The following is a 21,560-nucleotide window of genomic DNA, read 5'->3' on the forward strand; positions in this document are numbered from 1 at the left end:
GTACAAAGATGTTATTTGAAGTTTCTCTGTGTAGTTTCACGCTCATTTGTTTCAAGTTCTTTCTTTGGGTTCATGACTGTTCAATATCTACTACATTCAAGTTCTAAGGCCTTTTTCAAACTTTAAATTAAGATCATGGCACCCATCTATACATATTGTGATCACTTCACAAATTAGATTCTCCCCCAAGAATTGCATGAGCTGTATACTTTATGTAAACATACAGTAATAGTACATAGATAGAGTGGCATGCGCAACCAAGTTCAAACCGAGGCAAAATATGCCTCCAGACATTAAAAGCTGCATCTAGACATTTTCATAATGTTTTGATAGGTTTACTTGATGAAAAGGCTACTGTGTCAAGCCATTCCTTTAAATTCAGTGGCTTCTGAACAGAGGTATGAGTGCTGGGCTACATTCACTTGCCCTTTAATGAAACAGAATCACAAGATGTGAGTTCATTAGAATTTATATTTTATATATAAATTAAGGATTTATACATTGCAGATAAAGAAAAAATACAAAACAAATTTTTGGGGGATCTTACATGACATTTACATGTGAAAATTTACACAACATATTCAATAACTTACAAATGCTTTATTTGCATAAAAATATATCTCTTTACAAAAGTATTGTAATATGTACATATACATATACACTTGCTTCTGAATGGGATGACCATTGAGTGGTACACTTAAAAGCATTCTAATCTACTCCAAAGTCTGATGTGATAATGACATATACATTTTCTTGTACCAGATGCATCTTTTCCCCTCCTCAATAAGAAATGTGAAACCGCAAAATATATTACATATTGGTAACACAAGACATTTTGCCAAAGAGAATGCCATCAAGTATCAAAACTGTATAAATGTACAAAATGTAACAGCAATGACAGGAATAAACATAGTGGTACAAAGAGCGATAGCAGCAATTGCTATACTGGATCACTTTTGGCAGACATGCACAGGTATGAAAGTATGAGCTGCTTTTTAAACACATCTCTTCTTTGATAAATCATGAAGGCTGACATCACTCGGTTAACTTATCATAAATTACACTAATGTACAGTATAACTAATGACATAAACGCTGTGTCTTCCTTTAAGACTTATGCCCATACTGTATTCAAGGCACTGCAATGATATATTTAATGTGATGACATTGTGGAATACATGTTTGGACCCAGATGATAGTAAGATACTGATGGCGGCTCATTTTTAAGTGTGCAAAATCTGTATATATATATACTGTACTGTACATGTGTGTTGGTAGAAGCTGACGGTTCAGTAAGACAATGATCATTTGTATCAGTTGAAATCCATGATAGTCCAAAGCCCTGAATTTACCAAGAGTCTAGGATTTGTAATCTAAGAGTTAGTGACTAAAGCAGTTTTCCAAAAATAATTTCACTCACGTCTGCGGACATTGTTTGAATTTAACAAGGGGGTGGGAGTTTAGCATTAGTTAATGAGTTCATATTTATTTATAATAAAGAGGGTTCATGTTCAAATGTTGTATTAAAAGAAGACATTTTAAATTATGACATGCCCTTTCTTCCCCCCTTAACTGCCCCGTCTTTGACCATAATTTCTCTCTACCTTACTAACATCAACGTGTTAAGAAACTCTGAGGAAACTTGGCCTAAGTACTTGTAGACTGGAGCAAGTCTGGATAATATCATTTACTATGAAAGGTGTCATTCATCCTAGGGCAGAGTTCCTACTTTGAGATGCTTGATGTATACAGGGTCGGGGCTAGGATTAATTCACTCCCATCGTGTCCACTTCATCAAGTGGGTGTACTTTGCCATTTCAAAGCTGGGGGGAAAGAAATGTTTTCTCTTAAAAAGCACACCATTAAATGGAATTTAAAGTGATTTGACCACAGCTCTGCAGAGAGCATCATATTGCGGCCGATGCTTTTACTATTTTTACTACAATCACTAAATGTCTACTTAAACTCTCAAGTCAAACCAGATAACATCAGCTCTCCATAGTAAAGGAAAGAAAGCGCACTGCATATCTTTGATAATAAACCCACTCCACTGCTGGCTAGAACTCGTATAAAGAAACTATTCTCAGAGAACTTGTACTTTAATGATAAAAGCCCTAAAATTTACCATAGTGCTAAAAAAACAAAAAAAACAAAATAAAACTACTGCACTTCAGTAATCAAATCACTGGCTATATATTTCATCAGTGGGAGGCTACATCCAATTAAGAGGTATAATTGACCGAAGAACTCTTGAGCAGAGTGCTGACTCATGCAGTCTTTTATTTTTTTCCCTCATTCCCATCTCACACACCCCAGTGCTAAAATAAACTCCACGCATCACTCTGATCAACTCACAGTTGAGGGGCTCAGCAACTCATTGAGACGACACCCTGAACCTGAACGCTTAACTCTCAAGATTCTAACAATGTGAGACTAATTTAAAAAATAGTAAATGGGCAACCAGGCTGTACCACAGGAAAGAAAAGGATCATTTGGTTTGGCATTGTGAAGTAACCCCTCCCACCCTTTTAATAATAAAGAGTATAAAATACTCAATTTATCTATATGCCAGAGGCTCTTTTTAACCGTAAAGCCAACACTCACAGAGTGTAAAGAAAGAACACTTCACCAAACCGTGGGAAGATCTCGAAAGGTGTGGAACGCCGCCTTCCTCTCTTTCTCCTTCTTCTTACCCTTTCTGTATATGATTGACTGCAACTGTAGCATCTGTTGCCGAAAGTGTGCTTTACATTTCTGAGTGATTCTCTCTCTTTCCTTGTGTGTGTGCGTCATCAGAAACAGGGAAAATATAAATATATGTTTGTTTATATGTTCATGGTGTAGAAGCAAAGAAAAGCTTGCAATTTCCGTCTTCTTAATTTATCGTCCTCGCCTTTTCTTTCCCTGCCTGTAATCTGTATCACTCTACTTGTATGTGTTACCCATCATCAATACATCAAACCATGGTGCAGACGGTGTTGAGATTGGGGTCGAAGCGGACTACTTTCCCCTCAGCAGCTTTAGTGTTTGTGTTGTACATGGGGTTTTCAAAGGTGGCTTGTCCATTGTTGTTCTCATGGACGGAACAGCCTGTGTACTGCGCTTTATCCGTTTTCCTGGAAAAGAAAGAATGTGTAATATCAGTAGAAAGACAAGCCCTAAGACAAAGCCCTAATTCAAATTCAATAAATGTGCTTCTGTGGGGTTGATGTGTACTGTATAGCTGCAGCACTATACAGTAGGTAAATGAGGTATTATAATCAATACTGAAAAGAAGTCTGAATAGTCTTATGCCAATGTCATACAGGATACAGTAGGTCCTACAGTACATGTATATGTTGTGATAAACCATTCACATTGCAAGCTAGGTACATCATTCATAAACACACACACACATGGAAAAATAATGAACTAATTCAAAATGTTCAAAGTATGGTGCAATACCCTGTTGCTGAGACAGTAATCAGACGGCTGATACTGCATCATGCATTGACGCATCAAGAGATACAGTGCCGATATCTAGAAGCTCATTATTTTATTTCATCTTTATTTTTATGCTGTATTTATCTTGGTTTGGTTCTTGACTCTTACCCGCACTCTGTGTTTTATTCTCACTACTGTTGCTGCAGTGACACCTGAAATTCCCTCTGGGCATAAATAAAGGTATATTCTTATCTTATCTCAAACAGATAAGGAAACTGTATTGATGAGCTCGACAGGTTGCACTGTTCCACAATTTGCATGAACATCCATGCCACCTTAGTGCATTTTTTAATTGTTTGCAAATCTATGCAGAAATAATTGCATGTGAGTAAGGGTATTCTCCAACTTCTTAAGCATGCATAAGTAGCAAATGTATATCCTTACAGAAGAATCCTAACTTGTGAAAATATATTGCTTTTCCATCAGCAATTTTGTCTCTAACATTTAACAGCTTAGGATGAAGCATGTGATCACTACAGTACATACCGCTGTTTGTAGAGATAGAAACCCAGGCCAGCGAAGATGAGGGCGAAGAAAGGCACAAGGATTGCGATGGCCACGGAACTGCTGTTGCTGGAACCGTTAGGCTCAGGGTCAGGTAGCGTGACATTCTCTCTCACACTCATACCTGGAAGCAGTGAAGATGGTAAACCATTTGAGCCCTATAAATAAACCCATGAATAGCAAAAATAGCCGATACAATGCATTGTATCACAACGTGTCGTGAGCTTATAGATTGGCTATTTTTCTATTGTGGTAAATTTAGAATGTTTTTTGAAAATCTTCCCCTATAATGATATGGCCAAAATAGCGATGCCGATGTTAATGTGGTTAACCACTCAGACTCGATATATTCAGATCAAGATTGACCCATGGCACAGGAAGTATAGCAAACAAGACAGAGAACCAATACATAAGTGTTAGAGGACTGCCGTACTTACTGGTGTTGACGTTGTTGATGGGAATAATGATCATAATGGGGATGAGGAGAAATAAGCGGCTGATATTAAGGGTGAAGAGGAGCGACGGCAGATGGCTGGATGATGACAACAACCATGACAGCCGTAGAAAGGATGATAAATGATGATGATAATGATCATCACGGTCTCCGTAATGATCGTGATGAACGTTGATGACAATGAAAGAGTCAATAAAAATAACAATGCAGGCGGAAGCAGGAGGAAATGAAGGGGATAACGAGGATGGGGATAATCTCCTGTATGCTGTATGATAGCCACAATATGTATTGGATGACAGGTTGCCAGGGCAGCTGCATGGCTCAGCTTGATTGTTTTAAAATCAATCTGGGTTTCTTAGATTGAACAAATTCAGTGTTGCCCGACCGACAGTAGGATCAGTATTAAAAACATCATTGTACTTTTGTTATAGATGGTAAATGGTGCAGGTGCAACATTACCAGAAAGAAGCCTGAGACCCTTTTTAATAACACTAATGACAAACAGTGTCATGAACAAATTCAAAATAAATATGGACATACAGCAGAATGGACCACTGATATTTTCAGAATATTAACTGTGAGGAGGGTAACACAACTCAATGCTTTACACATAAACAATCACAATTTTAACCATATGCGCAGAACGCAGTAAAGTGAAATGCGTTAAATGTGAAATGACAGGAAGAAATAATTTGCAATCTGATATTTTCTCTATGACTCATTAAACAGCCATTACATTTGCTATAAACAGGTTACAAATTCTATTTTGCAGTGACTCCTACCATATGTAAATTAGTTGATGATAAAGGAGGCAAAGATGTTGTATTTGTTTTTAGAAGGCACTTACCAAGTCTCTGCAGTCCAAACTGTCCATAGTCTTTACCCTGTATAAAACCTTGGAACACATAGCTGCCGCCCTCTGGCTCAGCTGAAACCTGTTAGAAAAAAAAACAGATCAGCCTTGAAAGAGTAAAATGTCATGTTGCTTCTAAGTGAGGAAACTTAATTTTTCTTTTTTCTTTGTCACATCTCTTACCATATCAAAAAGTACACGCATACATATTTTAAAAGACTGTCAACATACCCCCCTCATGCCACATTCAGAAATTACACCTTTCTTCTTTTAACCTATTCTAGCTGCTGTGAAATATTCTACCAATAGCTCGGCACAACTGCAGTCATCTGTCACATCTGGCTTTACTCAATAGACTTTGAAGTTTAGTTCAGACGCAATCTAGGAACCCATTCGGTAAAAAATAATAATATATATATTTTTTTTTTGAGAGATGACTTCAGATGCATATTTTCAACCAATAAAAAATGCTCTTACAGTTCTCCCAGCTCCCTTAGGTACTACTGTAGATATATCTTTGCGTAGGAAACTGAAATTAAATCATTCACTTGTAGCTGTGGTACAGGCTCTGCAAATATATAAAACCATTATAGAAAATAACCACAGTAAATGGAGCAAATAACTACAGTACACATCCCTCAAAATGACTTATTTTTCTCTTTTCTGACACATAGGCTACTGTAGGCAGGATTGGTCATTGTAACAAAAATATCTACAATTGTCCAGCCACCTTTTCTGAGTGAATATAACAAACAAAAACAAAAACACTGTTTTTGTAAAACAGTCACAGTACTTGGTTATTTTCAAAAAGATAGCTGCCCAGGGTCTCCAAATTCCTGGGTATACTCACAAATCCGTCCATTGCCCAGGTGTCATCTGTAATCCTGTTGAAGGAGCTGTGGGCCAGTGCTCTCACCTGGTGCAGCAGCAGCATTAGCCTAGCTTCCTGGCTCTTATACACTCCTACAGAGAGGAGGAGGACGAGCAAGGACAGGAGAGGAGGAAGAAAGAGAACATTACAGAGCAGAAATACTAAGACATGAGAAGAGAGGATGAGTGCTTCTTCAGTGACCAGTCAACCAGCCCAGGCAGTCAGTGCAGAGTAATATATCCGTCTTTAGAGGCAATAATTAATTTTCACTCTCAATGCATGAGATAATTCACTGATTGACTGATTGACTGATTGACGTGAGGCACCCGCAAAATAAATGAAAGTGACAAGCGGTGGGAGGATGAGGAGGATAGTGGGAGGATGAGGAGAAACAGATGATTTATAGATGACTCACCCGAGAGCAGAAACTCCATGCTACTGTCGGTTAACGTTACATTGACTTTTCCTGTGGTGACATTAAAGCTGGTAATTGTCAATGTCATGGGCTGCTTCTGGCCCTTGAAGTCATAAGAGCCCTTCCAGATGAAATCAGTGGCAAAGACGTCATCAGGAACTGTGTGAAAGTAAGGACAGTCAAAAAGAGGATGAAAATATGTTTAAGGAAGTTGTGTTCTCTCAATAGTCTCAATGATTATTTAGACAAAAGCTGCCAGCTGCCAAAAAGTGTAAGTAATGGATATGCTGACCAGAAAGTAATGCTCAAATGTTGTCTTATACACTCCATTTGTCATACTGTAAATAAAGCAAGGGACGATTGTCCACAGCAGATGCCATGGATTTTTGAAATGGCCAACAGAGTACCAACTTTTGTCCTACTTACCATTTATTTTTGGGCTTGGTGTGACTGGTATTGGCTTGACTGCTTTCTCATGTGATTTGGAACCGGCTGTGGGAAGACATAAATATGTATGTCACAAATACGCACCGATACACAAACACCCTAAGGATGCAGTAAAAAATAAAAATGCTGCTCAACTATTAAAATGCTGCCGACACATTGCTTTTCCCCAATTTGGTATTTCATAACCCACTGGGGAAGGTTAGTTCTAACCACGCACATTTTCAAATCGACACAGAGGGAAAACTCGCCAAGTAGTCAGACATATCAGGCATGATGAGATTCAATGACGTACAAATTAGCAAAAATGTATTGAACATACTCATATTTTTGTGAACAGTGAACTGAATGTATCCGTTTGCAAATGAACATGCACGTTCATTTCACTGCTTGCACATGTATGAGTGAGACATAAATAGTCTTTTTATCTTGATTCTTGACGTAAGTGACATTAACTCCGGTGAGAGTTAACGCCACCGCTAACTGTTGCAAGTTGTTGCAAAAGTTAAATAAAGACAGACTGTGACTGTTTTTGAATACCAAGAAGACAAAGAACAGACTTGTGTTTTGGAAAGAATGTACTCATCATGAGACAAGAGATTGCATATTAGGTTCTTAAGTTCTGAGACGTACTGTACTCGTACTTAAGTTTACGTTATCATGCACTGCGGCTTACTGCTCTTCTGACAAAAACTTCAGAGTCATTGTTCTCAAAATCACTGAATTCATTCATGTAGCACACTGATAATGACAGGGAAAAACACACACTGCAGTAACTCTTAAACCTAAATACCTAAATAAAAGTTCTGCTGCATCTACAGTAGGCTATATAACTATTTTCCTAACTTTCTGCATAATATGACACATTGTTTAACCACATGAACCCTAGCGTCCCAATTCTGGACATGTTGCAAACATTCAGCAAAAATAGTAGATCTACAAGCTCGCAATGTATTGCGGTGTGATGCGTTGTGAGATTGTAGATTGGATATTGGCATGGACATTGGTGTACTGTAGAGGGAAAAAAGTCAATGAAGTAGGCTACAGTATACTGTATAGCGTTTCAGTGGTAAAACATTTAGGTTACTCCAACTGGTTTTCCTTGGCTTTTAAAAGCAATCTCTCTGTGATTCTATAGTAGTAACCTATACAGTAATTAATTTACTGGAAGTGGGTAGTGGCAATGAATGTGAGCTGTGATGGAAAAGGAGGAGGTTAAATTGAAAAAGAATAGCTCGGAGCAGCTCATTAAAAAAAAGCCAGTAGAAATGAATGTGTACAAGTCAATTTTAAATTGTGTGAACTTAACTTTGAGCTAGCTCTTGTAAAGCGTGGACTTATTGCACAACACTGGATACAGCTAATATCACTTGGTATAAATATTTGATGATACCGTATTAGTATTTCATATCTGTATGGTGGCGTAAGTAGCTAGCACAGGCAGACAGGGAGTGATATGGAATAGATTATGTTCAGTCACCCTCATTTTGAGCTTTTTTGTAGCACTATAATGATATTCAATTTGTTGCCTTATGCACTGTGTTTAATTTTAATGTAAGAGGGTCCTTCCAACCTCACATAAATCCCTTCATATGTCATACTTCAGGCACGCATGCACTCACAGGCACGCACACAGGCACGCAGGCACGCAGGCAGGCAGGCAGGCAGGCAGGCAGGCAGGCAGGCACGCACGCACGCAAACCCTCCTTATATCTCCCCTCCTCGTCCCTACCGTCTTCCTCCATCTGCTCTCAGAGACCTCTCGGCCAACCACCTACCTCTGCAGACAGGCACTTTGCCGGTCCAGCTGCTGTCGGAGCGGCAGACGCGGTGCTCTGAACCCCCAGAGAGGAAATAGCCGGGCTGACAAGAATACACCAGGGTGTAGCCGTAGGACGGCAGGTCCAGACCCACCACATCAGCGTTGGCAGGGCTCCGCGGCTGCTTGCAGGAGTGGGCTAGACACAATCACACAAATGCATACAAGTGCGCCCCACACACACACACACACACACACACACACACACACACACACACACACACACACACACGCACGCACACACACACGCACAGAGAGAGACAAATGAGCACATACAGACAGACAGGCACAGAATTAGGCAATCACAAGCAGATATGTCAATGGGGAGAGAGGAAGAGAGAAAACGAGAGAGAGAGAGAGGGGGGGGGGGGGGGGGGGGCAGTGAGAAGGATGGAGGAAACAGCACACTTGTTAACTGTGAACTTGTCCCAGGTGCTATTTGAGATGCATGCTTATGACATTATTATGCCTGGGTTACTTAATGAAATTAATCTTATTAATACAGCACTTGGTGAACTGAAATGCATGGAATGGGGGGTGGTGCTCAGGGTTTTACAGCTAAAACAACAATGTCTAGATCAGTCAATGTCTCAGGGTCAGTCTTGCCTTATACTGTGTGGCGTTTAATTAGAAAGGGGCAATTAATCCTCGAGTATACAAGCCTGCAATGGCAGAATTGGTTTTCTTTCTGTGTTTATATCTTAGTACCATTACAAGTACTTACATTACAGCCACAACTACTACAGTACCATGACTTACTAGCGCTACAACTGACTAAAATTAATCTAGTTTTCTGACTAGATTGGTTAATTTAACATTATTTGGGGAAACATGGAGTAGCTAGATGCCCTGCTGATTCTGATGGCTCTGTGTTTTTCCACATTGAAAGCTCAAAGAGGGCTACAGTAGCTTACATTAGCTTACATCATCTTCTGCATCTTTAGGAACTACACAGCTTTATTGACAATACTAAATGCTATAATTTTCTACCGAGCCGGGTGAGTGTGTGTTCAGTCAAAATGTTCCACATCAACAAACAACATGACACAAAATAAAAACGCAAATCTATTGGCTTTGAGAGGACCTTGAATGGTCCTCGTTGAACAACAAAACATTCACGCATTGACGAATAGATTACAATATATAAGAAAATAGCCTGAATAATGTTGCCACTTGTGGGAGAGCAAACAAGTTGCCAGCTGTCAAATGGGAGACAGCTGTCATGACACCACATTGGTCCTTCATGCCTTTTTAATGACATTAGCAGCGATAGGATGTGGATGCAAACAGCAAGGATGAAAGACACTTTCTGGGCTTCATCAAAGAGGAGGAGACTGTGTGAGGGAGGTGTGTGCGTGTGTGGGGGGGGGGGGGGGGGGGGGGGGGGGCATTGTCATTGGTGGAATGCGTAAGCGCTTTTGCCTCCCGCAAAGACACCTCCCGTCAATGTCAATATGTGACTGTGTGTTTGAGTGCACGTGAGCATGCCCTTGTACGTACAGTATGTATATGCATGTGCTTAGACATTACTGCAGATGAGACTAAGACACTGCACACCAGATAGAAGGCTTATTGCCTGGGTGTCCTCCCTCTAAGGAGCATTAAGCACTTGCAATGTCAGGGGTTCAACTACAGCTGGGACCTTATTCACATGACACATGAGTTTCCTTCCCTTGATCTTTTCTGTTCTATTTGACATACTGTATACTATAAAGAGAAGCAGAACACATTATAAAACTGCCTTCAACACCTGACCCGCACATTTCATACCGAAGTTATGTAGCAACTCAGTAACACTTCTCAGTGAAAACCACAGCGCTTAATTAAAGAAAAGACAGTATGGTGTTTTTTTCCTTAAAAATATAGATTTGACAATTGTTTTTGTCTCCTATGTATTGCTATGTATTCTACAATGTTTTTTTAAAATATATCTTTTTGGAGCTTTTCTGGCTTTATTTATATAGTACAGTGGAGATTGACATTTTTATTAAAAGGTGTATACAGTACTACACAGGTGTACTATATGCACACTTGCTACATACTGTAGCAAGAGGGATCTAAGCCTCCTTTTTTTTTTCTCTTTTTTTTTTTCCTGTCAACCCAGCACCTGATGTGCACATGACTACAGTTTAAGTATAACCAATGAGACACAGCACGAAGAACCAAGGTGGAGCCGATCTATGCGAGCTACGAGCTACTCTCCCCTCAGTGCTTGTTGTTCAAGTTATCTCAAATATGTAGGAGAGACCTTATAGTTTGTTAATCCTGCAGGGTAAATTCAGTTTCAGCTTCACTTGGCTGATCAGATGGTCATAATGAGCACTCGGGGGGAGTAGTTATGGGTTAAATGTCTTGGTCAGGGACACTTTGAAATGTATACTGGGTGAGCCAGGAGGCGAACTGGTGACCTTCCGATTACCAGATGGCCTCTACCCACTCAGCTGCTTGCTTGTTTGCAGTTGCTTGCTTATTGTAAATGTTCATGTCGATATTTATGTTGGCCTAGAGTAGCTAGGGCACAAGCTATTCATTGCTCTGAAATGCACTTTTCTGTACATCATTTGTTCTTTGACCAATGTGTCTATATATATTATTATATATATAATTTTACTCTTGCCTACTTGTATCTATCTTATATATACAATTTGAATCCTGCGCCATGTCGGTTGTCAGTATGTTTGTCAGTATGTTGTATGTACGTTGCATCACTCCGAATATGGACACAACGCCAGTGTGACGTAATCTCACGACAGCATGACATCACGCATGACATCACATCCTACCTATAAATTCTAGGATGCCGTCAGATCGCACCAGTTCGACGGCTTCCATAGTGGGTTTTGGTCATTGGAGAGGTGATGCACGTCACCTCTTTCTGAAGTGGGTACTTTCAAAGCCTGCCGTGGATTTAGGAGAGCACAAAACTCTCTCTCACACTGTGAGGTGCCTGTAAGGTGGCACTGCAAAGTGAACGACGCGTCACGCTAGACGTTCGGGCCGCGTAGCGGCCCGAACTTCTAGTAACCTACATTAAAATTGGCTTAAGGGAGGACCGGCCACGTCGCTATGACTCAGACATAAGCATACATAAACCTGAAACGCTCATATAGAGGCATGTCTCTATAACTCAGACATAACCATACATGGAGCTCTGGTTGTCCAGAACCACTGATCCGACCGATATGTCCATATATGAGCATTGATGGATATCCAGTTGTCCAGAACCGCCGATCGAACCAATATGCCCATATACTGTATGGGCATGCCAATATAAAGGGTATGGGCATACACTAATGACATCAGGGATCTCCATATATGGGCATAAAAGGGACACAGACAGACGAGTACAACGTGTACTCTGACAAAGCCCCCCCGACACTATGACTCTGTCAGAACGGCGGTGCCGCAAACCTCTAGTAAGATATAACAACACGATCTTGAATGTTATTTATTTTTTATTTTTTTAATGCATACCCAGGGATTTGTCTGCCTTAAATTTGGGAAATGGAAAAAGCAGCTTTGTCAGTCCCTGCCTATGCCAATGCTCAATGCCCATGTGCAATTTCAGAATAACTGACCAACCCATTGAGGAGACCAGTGGATGCCGTTTTATCCATTTTACAGTTGTATTAGTAGGATGTATAGAAGGATGGCAATAAACTACATTAAGTTGAGAAAGCAGATAGTCCACACTTGACATTCAGGCAACAACATTCTCGCCCACTTCAAATTGAGGAAGGCCAGAGGGCTGAAACATTTGTACATATTATCTGCATCAAAAGTAAGTACAAAAAAATAAAAATAGGCTGCACGTTGTTTTGCACAGAGCACCTCCTATCTGAGATGTTGATTCAGTAAACACACTGAAAGATTGACAAACAGAGAAAATGAAACAGTGTTTGCCGACTTTGGTAGCTGCATGGAACATTTGAAATGAGATGAATAAATGATTCATGAGGATATTTCATGTTATCTGTTTACATTGCATGGTGTGATGCACCATTGGATACTGTATACATACAGTAGTGTTTGGCAACAAAAATAGCACAACACCCTCTCCAAGTAACCCATTTAAAATGACATTCTGTCAGCATATGTCCAGGCAGGCTGTAGAGTCATAACATGAATACAGATGAAGCTTAAGTCCCCAAAGAACATGTCGCAGCAACGACATGTCACATCTCCCATTCACTTATAGAGTGCCATGTTTATTTAAATTTGAAGTAACACTCCAGTTTACTCATGAGATTACAAGAGGACTCAACAGAGTCGTGTACTTTTTTCCCTTACACAACAACGAGCGGTGTACTCTGAGATCAAGCGCAATGCGATGCCTCTGACAGAGTGCATCAGGTAGATAGAGATCGACAGAGACAGATGGTGATGGAGGCACAGCGAGTGATGGATCCCTGTGCTAGTCCTCAAGGTTAGCCAGACACGGACAGCTATACCAAGGCATGGCCAAGTGGACAAAGCTCCAGATGACCTGCAGCACCACATGACCATAGGAACAACTTCACAGCTCCAATTCCCCAGAGTAAATTCTTAGTTCTTCCTTTATACTGTAGCTGCATGGTTTTCCGCAGGGCAGCAACACAAATCATGTGTCTTGTACCTGACTAGCAGATCTATAATTAGGATGATATTTTAGCTCACTGGCCCATGTAAACTAAATATTGATTTAATGTTTACTGCTTAGTGTTTCCTGGCCTGTCGGGTGTCTTTAGACTTCCCATAAAGGCATAGGCCTAGTTGACAGTCACTGCTGAATACCCAACTGCAAAATATGAATACTTACTCATTTTGTATTGCTGACAACTGTTTAGAAAGACTGCAAGTATTGCATTGTTTCCAAACTTAAGTGGCTAATTGTTCGTATTCTGCAGTCACTTAGTCAGTCAGCAGGCTTATTTCTATATCCCAAACAAACTAAACTGACAGAAACGCAAAGTACTGTAAATGTTTCATTTGAATACGCCAGAAACCAAAAAGACAACTTGAACTTTTCATACCTTCCTCTCCTTTGGCGTGTTTATCGAAAAGAAAAACTAAACTAAAAAACTATTTTCATATCTGGTTAGTGGCCACTGCTTCTAAAGTAGCCATGACTTTTTTTGTTGCTGTTGTATTGTCTCTTGGCTAACATGCTTATTACCTGATTTGAGTCTAGCTGTATTTAACATCAACAACGTGTTGCATTGCCACATGTTGCGAGCTTGTAGATAAGCTATTTTCATCACCTAATATTCACCTACTATGTCATGCCAAGAATGGGGAATAAGGGTTCATGTGGTTCATTTTTACTTGTACCCATCATATCCACAATATCTTCAATCCTCCAAACTTTAAAAAAATATATTTATTATCAGTGCCAGATGGCTGGGTTTTGTGGTTTTGAATCAATCTAAGTGGCTTCACAGTCGGAGACAACAAGACCATTCAATCATACAAAAAGGTATTTGAGAGGATTTATGACCCCAGTTTGACCCAGGCCCAACACACTGAAAAACACTCAAAGTGACAATTATTCATAAAGCATACTATGGTATAGTTGCACATGACACACACACACACACACACACACACACACACACACACACACACACACACACACACACACACACACACACACACACACACACACACACACACACACACACACACACACACACACACACACACACACACACACACACACACACACACACACACACTCTGCAGTGCAGCAAAAACATTGAGCAGCCTGTGAAGGCTACAGTGTTTATGCTGCCTCAGCTCAAATCTCCCCAGGACATTCCTCTGGGTATCTGGACTGTTATGGAATGAAGATAACAAAATACATAAAATCTTTTACATTCCCTTACCATGATACAGACCAAAGATCAAGTGTTTACATGGTGAGGAAAAACTAAAAAAAAAAACTGACAGGTACTGCATTGAAATGGCAGGTAGATGACAATGTAAAACTGTATATTCATTCAAGGGACCACACTTCCACGATTCAAAGCCAAGAACCACTTGACAATTTCTTCAGAGTGTTAAAGTACAAGAATGTATAATCTGTACCATATGAAATCATAGATGAAAGAACATTTCAGGGGAATACACTATAATTTAGAAACTCAAGTGCAGTAAGAGGTCGGGGAAGGACAAAGAAAAAACACAAACCAAAGCAATCTGAACTGTGGCCTTGGATCGGTGTAGGTCAACAGTTCAGGCAGTTGAGACAGAATGAGTGTAATCATTGTCAACACCTGAGTCTCGGAATGACTGAAAATGGCAGGTTGATTGAGACTATATGGGTGCAATCTGGGACAGAGACGATGGAGGAGACGGATGGAAGCGACTGAGAAATGGCAGAGGAATGATGAAGGATAGAGGGAAAACAAGGACACTGTCGTGGCAGCCAAACCACGTAGTGGACAGCCATGTCACATGCAGTGGCGGAAGAAGTACTCAGATATTTTACTTAAGTAAAAGTAGAAAAACCACAATGTAAAAATACTCTGTTACGAGTAAAAGGCCTGTGTTCAATGTGTTACTTGAGTAAAAGTACAAAAGTATTGGCATCAAAATATACTTAAAGTACCAAAAGTAAAAGCACTAAAATGTTTGAAAATAGCAGATCTACAAGCTCACAACGTGTCGTGATGCGACACGTTGTGAGCTTGTAGATCGGCTATTTTCAAATAGCCTACAGTATGTATAAAATAGGGCTGAAGTGGTTACTGTACGTTTTTTTGTATATAATAATTTATATCTGCAAAGTACTAGTAACAAAAGTTTTTAAATAATTGTTGTGGAGTAAAAATACCATATTTGCCACTGAGATGTAGTAGTGGAGTAGAAGTAAAAGTACTGTAAATTGGAGATGCTCCAGTAGAGTAAAAAATACCTCAAAATTGTACTTAAGTACAGTACTTGAATAAATGTGCTTTACACCACCGGTCACATGTCACATTGTGAGACAGGGGGGGGGGGGAGACACACACAGAGAGAGAGAGAAACAGAGAGAGAGAAACAGACAGTGAGAGACAGAGAGAGACATAGAGAGACAGAGAGAGACAGTGAGAGACAGAGAGAGACAGTGAGAGACAGTGAGAGACAGAGAGACAGTGAGAGACAGAGAGAGACAGAGAGAGACAGTGAGAGACAGAGAGAGACAGTGAGAGACAGAGAGAAACATAGAGACAGAGAGAAACATAGAGACAGAGAGAAACAGAGAGAGACAGAGAGAGACAGAGAGAGACAGAGAGAGACAGAGAGAGACAAAGAGAGACAAAGAGAGACAGTGAGAGACAAAGAGAGACAGAGAGACAGAGAGAGAGAGAGAGAGAGAGAGAGAGAGAGAGAGAGAGAGAGAGAGAGAGAGAGAGAGAGAGAGAGACAGAGACAGAGACAGACACAGACACAGTGAGAGACAGACAGAGACAGAGAAAGACAGAGAAAGACAGACACAGAGCCACTACTCACGGACACAGGTGGGTTGGGTTCCTGTCCAGGTGAGATCTGGCACACACAGCCTGGTGGTGGAGCCCTGCAGCAGGTGGCCTTGTTGGCAATGGAACTCCACTCTGCTGCCCACCTGGCCGAACACAGACACCACACACACACACAGGAGAGAGAGGGTCAATACGCTGATGTAAATGTCAATAGACCCCAGCACCACGTCTGAGAAGCTCGGAAGAAATACTGCCTGCTCCAAGGTTTCTCTTTTCTTCGTTTTTTCCTTGGGGTGAATATTTATGGATTTTGCAGAGGCGATGGTCCCTGTTCCAAAATTCTACAAAGACTAATTTGTAACGAATGATTAAAAGGTAAACAAAATAAGACTGTTTGTGTTTTTTTTTAAGATTGGAAAGGACGCATTCATCATTGTGACGTGTTCCTTTCAAAGATGGCAGCACGTCATTAAATATCTATTTATACCAGGGCAATGGAGAATACTTTTTTCTGATTGGCCGTAGGATATGCAAAACATTCCGATTACCACACGCACACACACACGCACACGCACGCACGCACGCACGCACGCACGCACGCACGCACGCACGCACGCACACACACACACACACACACACACACACACACACACACACACACACACACACACACACACACACACACACACACACACACACACACACACACACACCACCTTTGTCCAAATTGTTCTAAATTAATACAGTAATACTGACTGTAATGTTTTAACGGTAGTTGTAAGCTAACATTAGCTACAAGCTATCCTAGAAAACAACATGGATTTTTTAAATAACCTTTCGATCTTTTATGGGAACATAAAAAATACAGTATGTGTTGATATACGTGTTATCAAAAAATGATGCACTCTGTGCAGGCTAACCCGAAGCCTCCACATCATGTATTGTTTTTCGATATCTGCACATCAATTACTGCATGTAGGAATTTCTCATCGATTGCTGTCAAATCCGTGGGGAAGTCATATTCGAGAACCAAAACACACAGCTATCACTGTCAGGAGACCCAAAGTGAGAGAGAGAGCGAGAGAGAGAGCGAGAGAGAGAGAGAGAGAGAGAGAGAGAGAGAGAGAGAGAGAGAGAGAGAGAGAGAGAGAGAGAGAGACACACACAGACAGACAGACAGACAGACAGAGAGGGATGAAATTATTTCCTGTATGTCCTGCTGGGATAAAACCTACACTGCTCTCTTCCCAACAGATTCATCCCTGCAACAGCATAGCATCATCCAATGGAATGCAAAATGATTCCTAATGGAGCATCCATTTAGCTCCCCTGTTGACATGGGAATATACAATACGGTACAAGGGCAACATGTATACAGTATATACAGTACAGTAGGGCCCTGCATTGGGATTGGGATCCCATTGAGTCCCACAGGACCCAACGCAAATCTCGTGGGAGTAGGCGGTTTGGGGAATAACCAAGGAGTATTGAAGGAGAGGTCAGATATGTCACTTTCTAAGCACTGGGAAGCAAACTGGAGCCGAAGGTTTGACAGAATGCATTTAACCCATTAAGACCGGGAACGCAGCTGTGTCACTTTATATTTCTTTGGCTATTAAAAAAATTGCAGATATACAAGCTTGTAGATCTGCTATTTGTTTTTTTATCGTGAAAATGTGTGCAAATCTTTGAAAGTGATTTTTTTTTACTCAAATTGAACCACTGATATAGACAAATAAGGTGCCGCGCTATGAGCTTGTATATCTCTATTTTTGAATAGCCAAAGCATAAAATAATGGTTAAAATCTAAAATGACATGCTTTTCCCGGTCTTAATGGGTTAAGTCAATGAGAGGCGGGTGGACAAGCACATGAATAAGTACCATCTTTGAATGGTTGCGACCCTTGACAAATAATCGGTTCAGGGAAATAAAAGAAGACATTGTTTTTGATGTGCACACTACATCATTTTATTGAGGCATCTAAAAGAGCACAAAGTCGGTTACTGACTGGTCAGCATGAGATACCAGCGCTAGTGTCCAAATGTAACCAAGTGGACCCGTAAGGGAACATTTTGTTACAGTCAATTAGTGACAGTCTAATTAACGTTGATTGCCTCGCGGAGGAGGAGAACATAATTTTGAACCATATTACGAACAGAAAATCTAAATTGCCGTCTAATTGTTAATACTAATCAGCAGTTTGTCCAGCCCACTGTCCGTGGTGCTGAAATGGTGAAATCCTGCCCCCCCAACCCCCCCCCCCCCTCCCTCTCATGCTGTGTTTCTGTTTGCATTTGGATTCCAATTAACATACTGCGGGAGCAGGCGGTACTTAAACTTTGCTGGTGGCGGGAGGTCAAAAATAAACTGCAGGAGGGACGGCTTGAAAACATTGCGGAAACGGGCGGTAATGATGAGAAATCCGGCGGCGTGCGCGGGCACAGGATTAAGAAAAGAACAGTAGCTGGCTTTGAAATGGTGCTGGTGGACAGTCCAGCCTCACTCTCAAATATAATAGCCATGGTTCCAGTAGTCCAGAGTTGAATCATTATAAAGTGAAAATACAAGCTCATGATATTTTGAAAAAAAAAAGTTTGAACATTTCAGGAATGTTTGGAAAACATTGAAAACTGTTTACAAATGAGGAACCTTTTTAGAGATGTTGGCTAAATTACAGTAATATTTTTCAAACCAATGGACCACAGTCACCAGTGGACCGACCAGAAAATAATGACCTTTACCTAGATGTTTGATCTACCTCAAGCAGGACTTAAATGGATTATAAAAAATAATAGAGTAGTGAAGATTAGACTTGTTTCTCAAATTTGAATGACATTATAGCTCTCCTCCTTGACAGAATATCACACAGTATATAATTACTTTTCTATTTTTACCTTAAAGCCTGTTGTGTAGTTCATGAAGCCGTGCTCTGGTGTTCCTGGGTTTTCACAGGTGGTCTTGGTGGGCTCTGAAACAGAAATCAGAATCAGTTTGTATTTGTCACATCATGGTTTACAGGTGTAAATCAGTGGGTGAAATTTGTTTTTTGTGCAAGCTCCCTCATTACGTTGTTATCCAGGAAAGAAAGAGGGGGGGGGGGGGGTTGGGGGGAGTAAGGATATATATATATATATATATATATATATATATATATATATATATACATACACACACACACATATATACACACATAACATAATAAGCAGCAGTTATGTACATGAGGACATAATTGCCACAGTGAGAAGACGGTTTGGAAGCAATTAAAAACCAGAATGACAGTGACAATCAGGGCCATAGCCAGCAACCTAATTTTAGATTACATTTGACCTATCCTTTCCTATATGTTTGCGCTGAGAGGACTAGCTGCAGAGTGACATCAATGGCTTCTCAGATCCCATAGCCCGGAGGGGCCCATTGTATAGCATACCTGACGTCACTCCCGCTACCCCTGGGTCACGGAAGTATTTTTTCTATTGAAAATACCATAGGGATTGATCTTAGAACTGTGTTCCAAAAATAAACAAATCAGCCCGCGATTCTGTCGGGTATGTGACCCTGTGTCGTATACAATTTTGAGACATTTGATAACGTCTGTGTCTGGAGAAAATGTATTTACTTTTTCACCGTCAGTTGATGCTTCATATGAGTAAAATTGCGGGCTGATTTGCTTATTTTTGGAACACAGTTCTTACAGTATATAACCTGATCTAATGACCCTTTTCAATAGAAAAAATAACTGTGACCGAGGGGGATAGCGGCCTCTAGCGGAAGTGATGTCAGACTTTGGTTCTCTGTAGTCCTTCCGGATAATGTAGCATTTAATTCCTATGGAATAACTACTTATGTAAAATTCTCAGTGAAGATTTACTTTGACGTACAGTGTATACAGGGTTATTTATCACATGAATCCATTCAGTTTCTGGACTTCTCTGTGTCAGCTGTTGTCTGACAACCACCAACTACAAAACATTGCACCTGCCCGTCCAACTATGGGATCCAGTCTCTCCCTATTGTGAGTGCACAGCACAGGATTTAGCGGGATTATGCACAGTTAAATGGCATATTATGGAGGATTTAATGGAGGAACTGAGATTAATAAGCTAAATATTCATTAGATACAAATATATTAAAGCTGCAATATTTAAGTTTTATGTCCTGATGGAAAGAGGTGTTTTTACCCAAATATCGATATGACTGAGGTCATATTGATGTCAGTCATACTGTAGTACTGCAGGAACATTTCACTGCTGTTGCTGCATCACAGACTTGCCTATATATGGAGTTCACAAGCTCCAGACTGGACTTAAAGTACCCAAATCCTGTTTTGATGAAGTTGAGGACAATCATGCACAGCAGAGTGTTGATTGAAATGGATCCTTGATACCCATGGATTCCCATTTTTACACTTTCAGAGTTAACAACACAATCGTTCGTTATGCTTAATTTATACCCTGCTGTATGATGGTGTCGCACGCCGAAAACAGCCGGCTTTACACTCCTTCCCTCGTAGTATTACAGTTTTGATAGTTACTTTTAGGATGTGCATCTGACTTGGCTTCTAAAAAGCCTTTGAAGCTTTAACAGTTTAATCATCAATGTCAGGCCAATTTATATCAATTTGAAACACTTCAAGATAACAAGACCAAATATCAGTTGGCCGGAATTGTGAAACATTGGGAAGCCTTCTGTATAGGGGTGTGCCGATACACTAATTTCACGAAACGATACGATACGATATTTGGCTCACAACTTCGATACGATTTCGATACGATACGCACTTTTTTTATTATAAAAATATATGGAGGAGAAAAAAAGAAAATGCAAACAAATAATTCTGTTTTTGCATTATTCAGACATGCAAACTTGTAGCTTTTCAGCTACAATAGCCGTTTTGAATCCAAATAGTATGACACCTGACCCGAAAAAAAAACATGTTGTCACTCTTTTCACTTCGGGGCCGTTTGCATGCCTGATTATTATGATTGTAAAAAAAAAAAAAAAAAAGAATTTTTTTTTTTTTTTTTTTTTCAAAAACGATATTTTTTTTTTCCAAAACGATATCGTCGCGAAAACGTATCGCGATATATCGCGGGACGATATATCGGCACACCCTTACTTCTGTATCTCACATTGTGTACATCTCTAATTGAATCGTTTGTGGAGCAACATCATTTATTTAATTCCTGCACTAGAATTCTAAATCAGCTCTAATTATGTCAGCCTCTTGAACTTTGTTTCATTTATGACACCAGCAACTCTAACATAATCACATTTG

At 40.2% G+C, this 21,560-nt stretch overlaps 1 protein-coding gene across 1 annotated transcript in view; it reads right to left on the minus strand.

Moving 5' to 3' along the window:
- Nucleotides 1–2,168: 2,168 nt before the first annotated feature.
- The window catches only part of LOC311039730 (CUB and sushi domain-containing protein 3-like), a gene marked incomplete at its 5' end in the record, with an annotated part of 373,258 nt that continues 353,866 nt past the window's right edge, over nucleotides 2,169–21,560 (minus strand). The window contains 9 exons of the mRNA XM_084049684.1: nucleotides 2,169–3,115; nucleotides 3,969–4,110; nucleotides 5,288–5,375; nucleotides 6,144–6,256; nucleotides 6,580–6,738; nucleotides 7,006–7,071; nucleotides 8,802–8,981; nucleotides 16,316–16,427; nucleotides 19,180–19,253. Of these exons, the coding sequence (XP_083905810.1) occupies nucleotides 2,956–3,115; nucleotides 3,969–4,110; nucleotides 5,288–5,375; nucleotides 6,144–6,256; nucleotides 6,580–6,738; nucleotides 7,006–7,071; nucleotides 8,802–8,981; nucleotides 16,316–16,427; nucleotides 19,180–19,253 (1,094 nt within the window). The 3' untranslated portion in view covers nucleotides 2,169–2,955. The remainder of the gene's footprint in view (nucleotides 3,116–3,968; nucleotides 4,111–5,287; nucleotides 5,376–6,143; nucleotides 6,257–6,579; nucleotides 6,739–7,005; nucleotides 7,072–8,801; nucleotides 8,982–16,315; nucleotides 16,428–19,179; nucleotides 19,254–21,560) is intronic.

The sequence above is a fragment of the Gymnoscopelus microlampas genome (genome assembly GCF_963454915.1).
Source record: "Gymnoscopelus microlampas genome assembly, chromosome: 3".
NCBI classification, from domain to species: domain Eukaryota; kingdom Metazoa; phylum Chordata; class Actinopteri; order Myctophiformes; family Myctophidae; genus Gymnoscopelus; species Gymnoscopelus microlampas.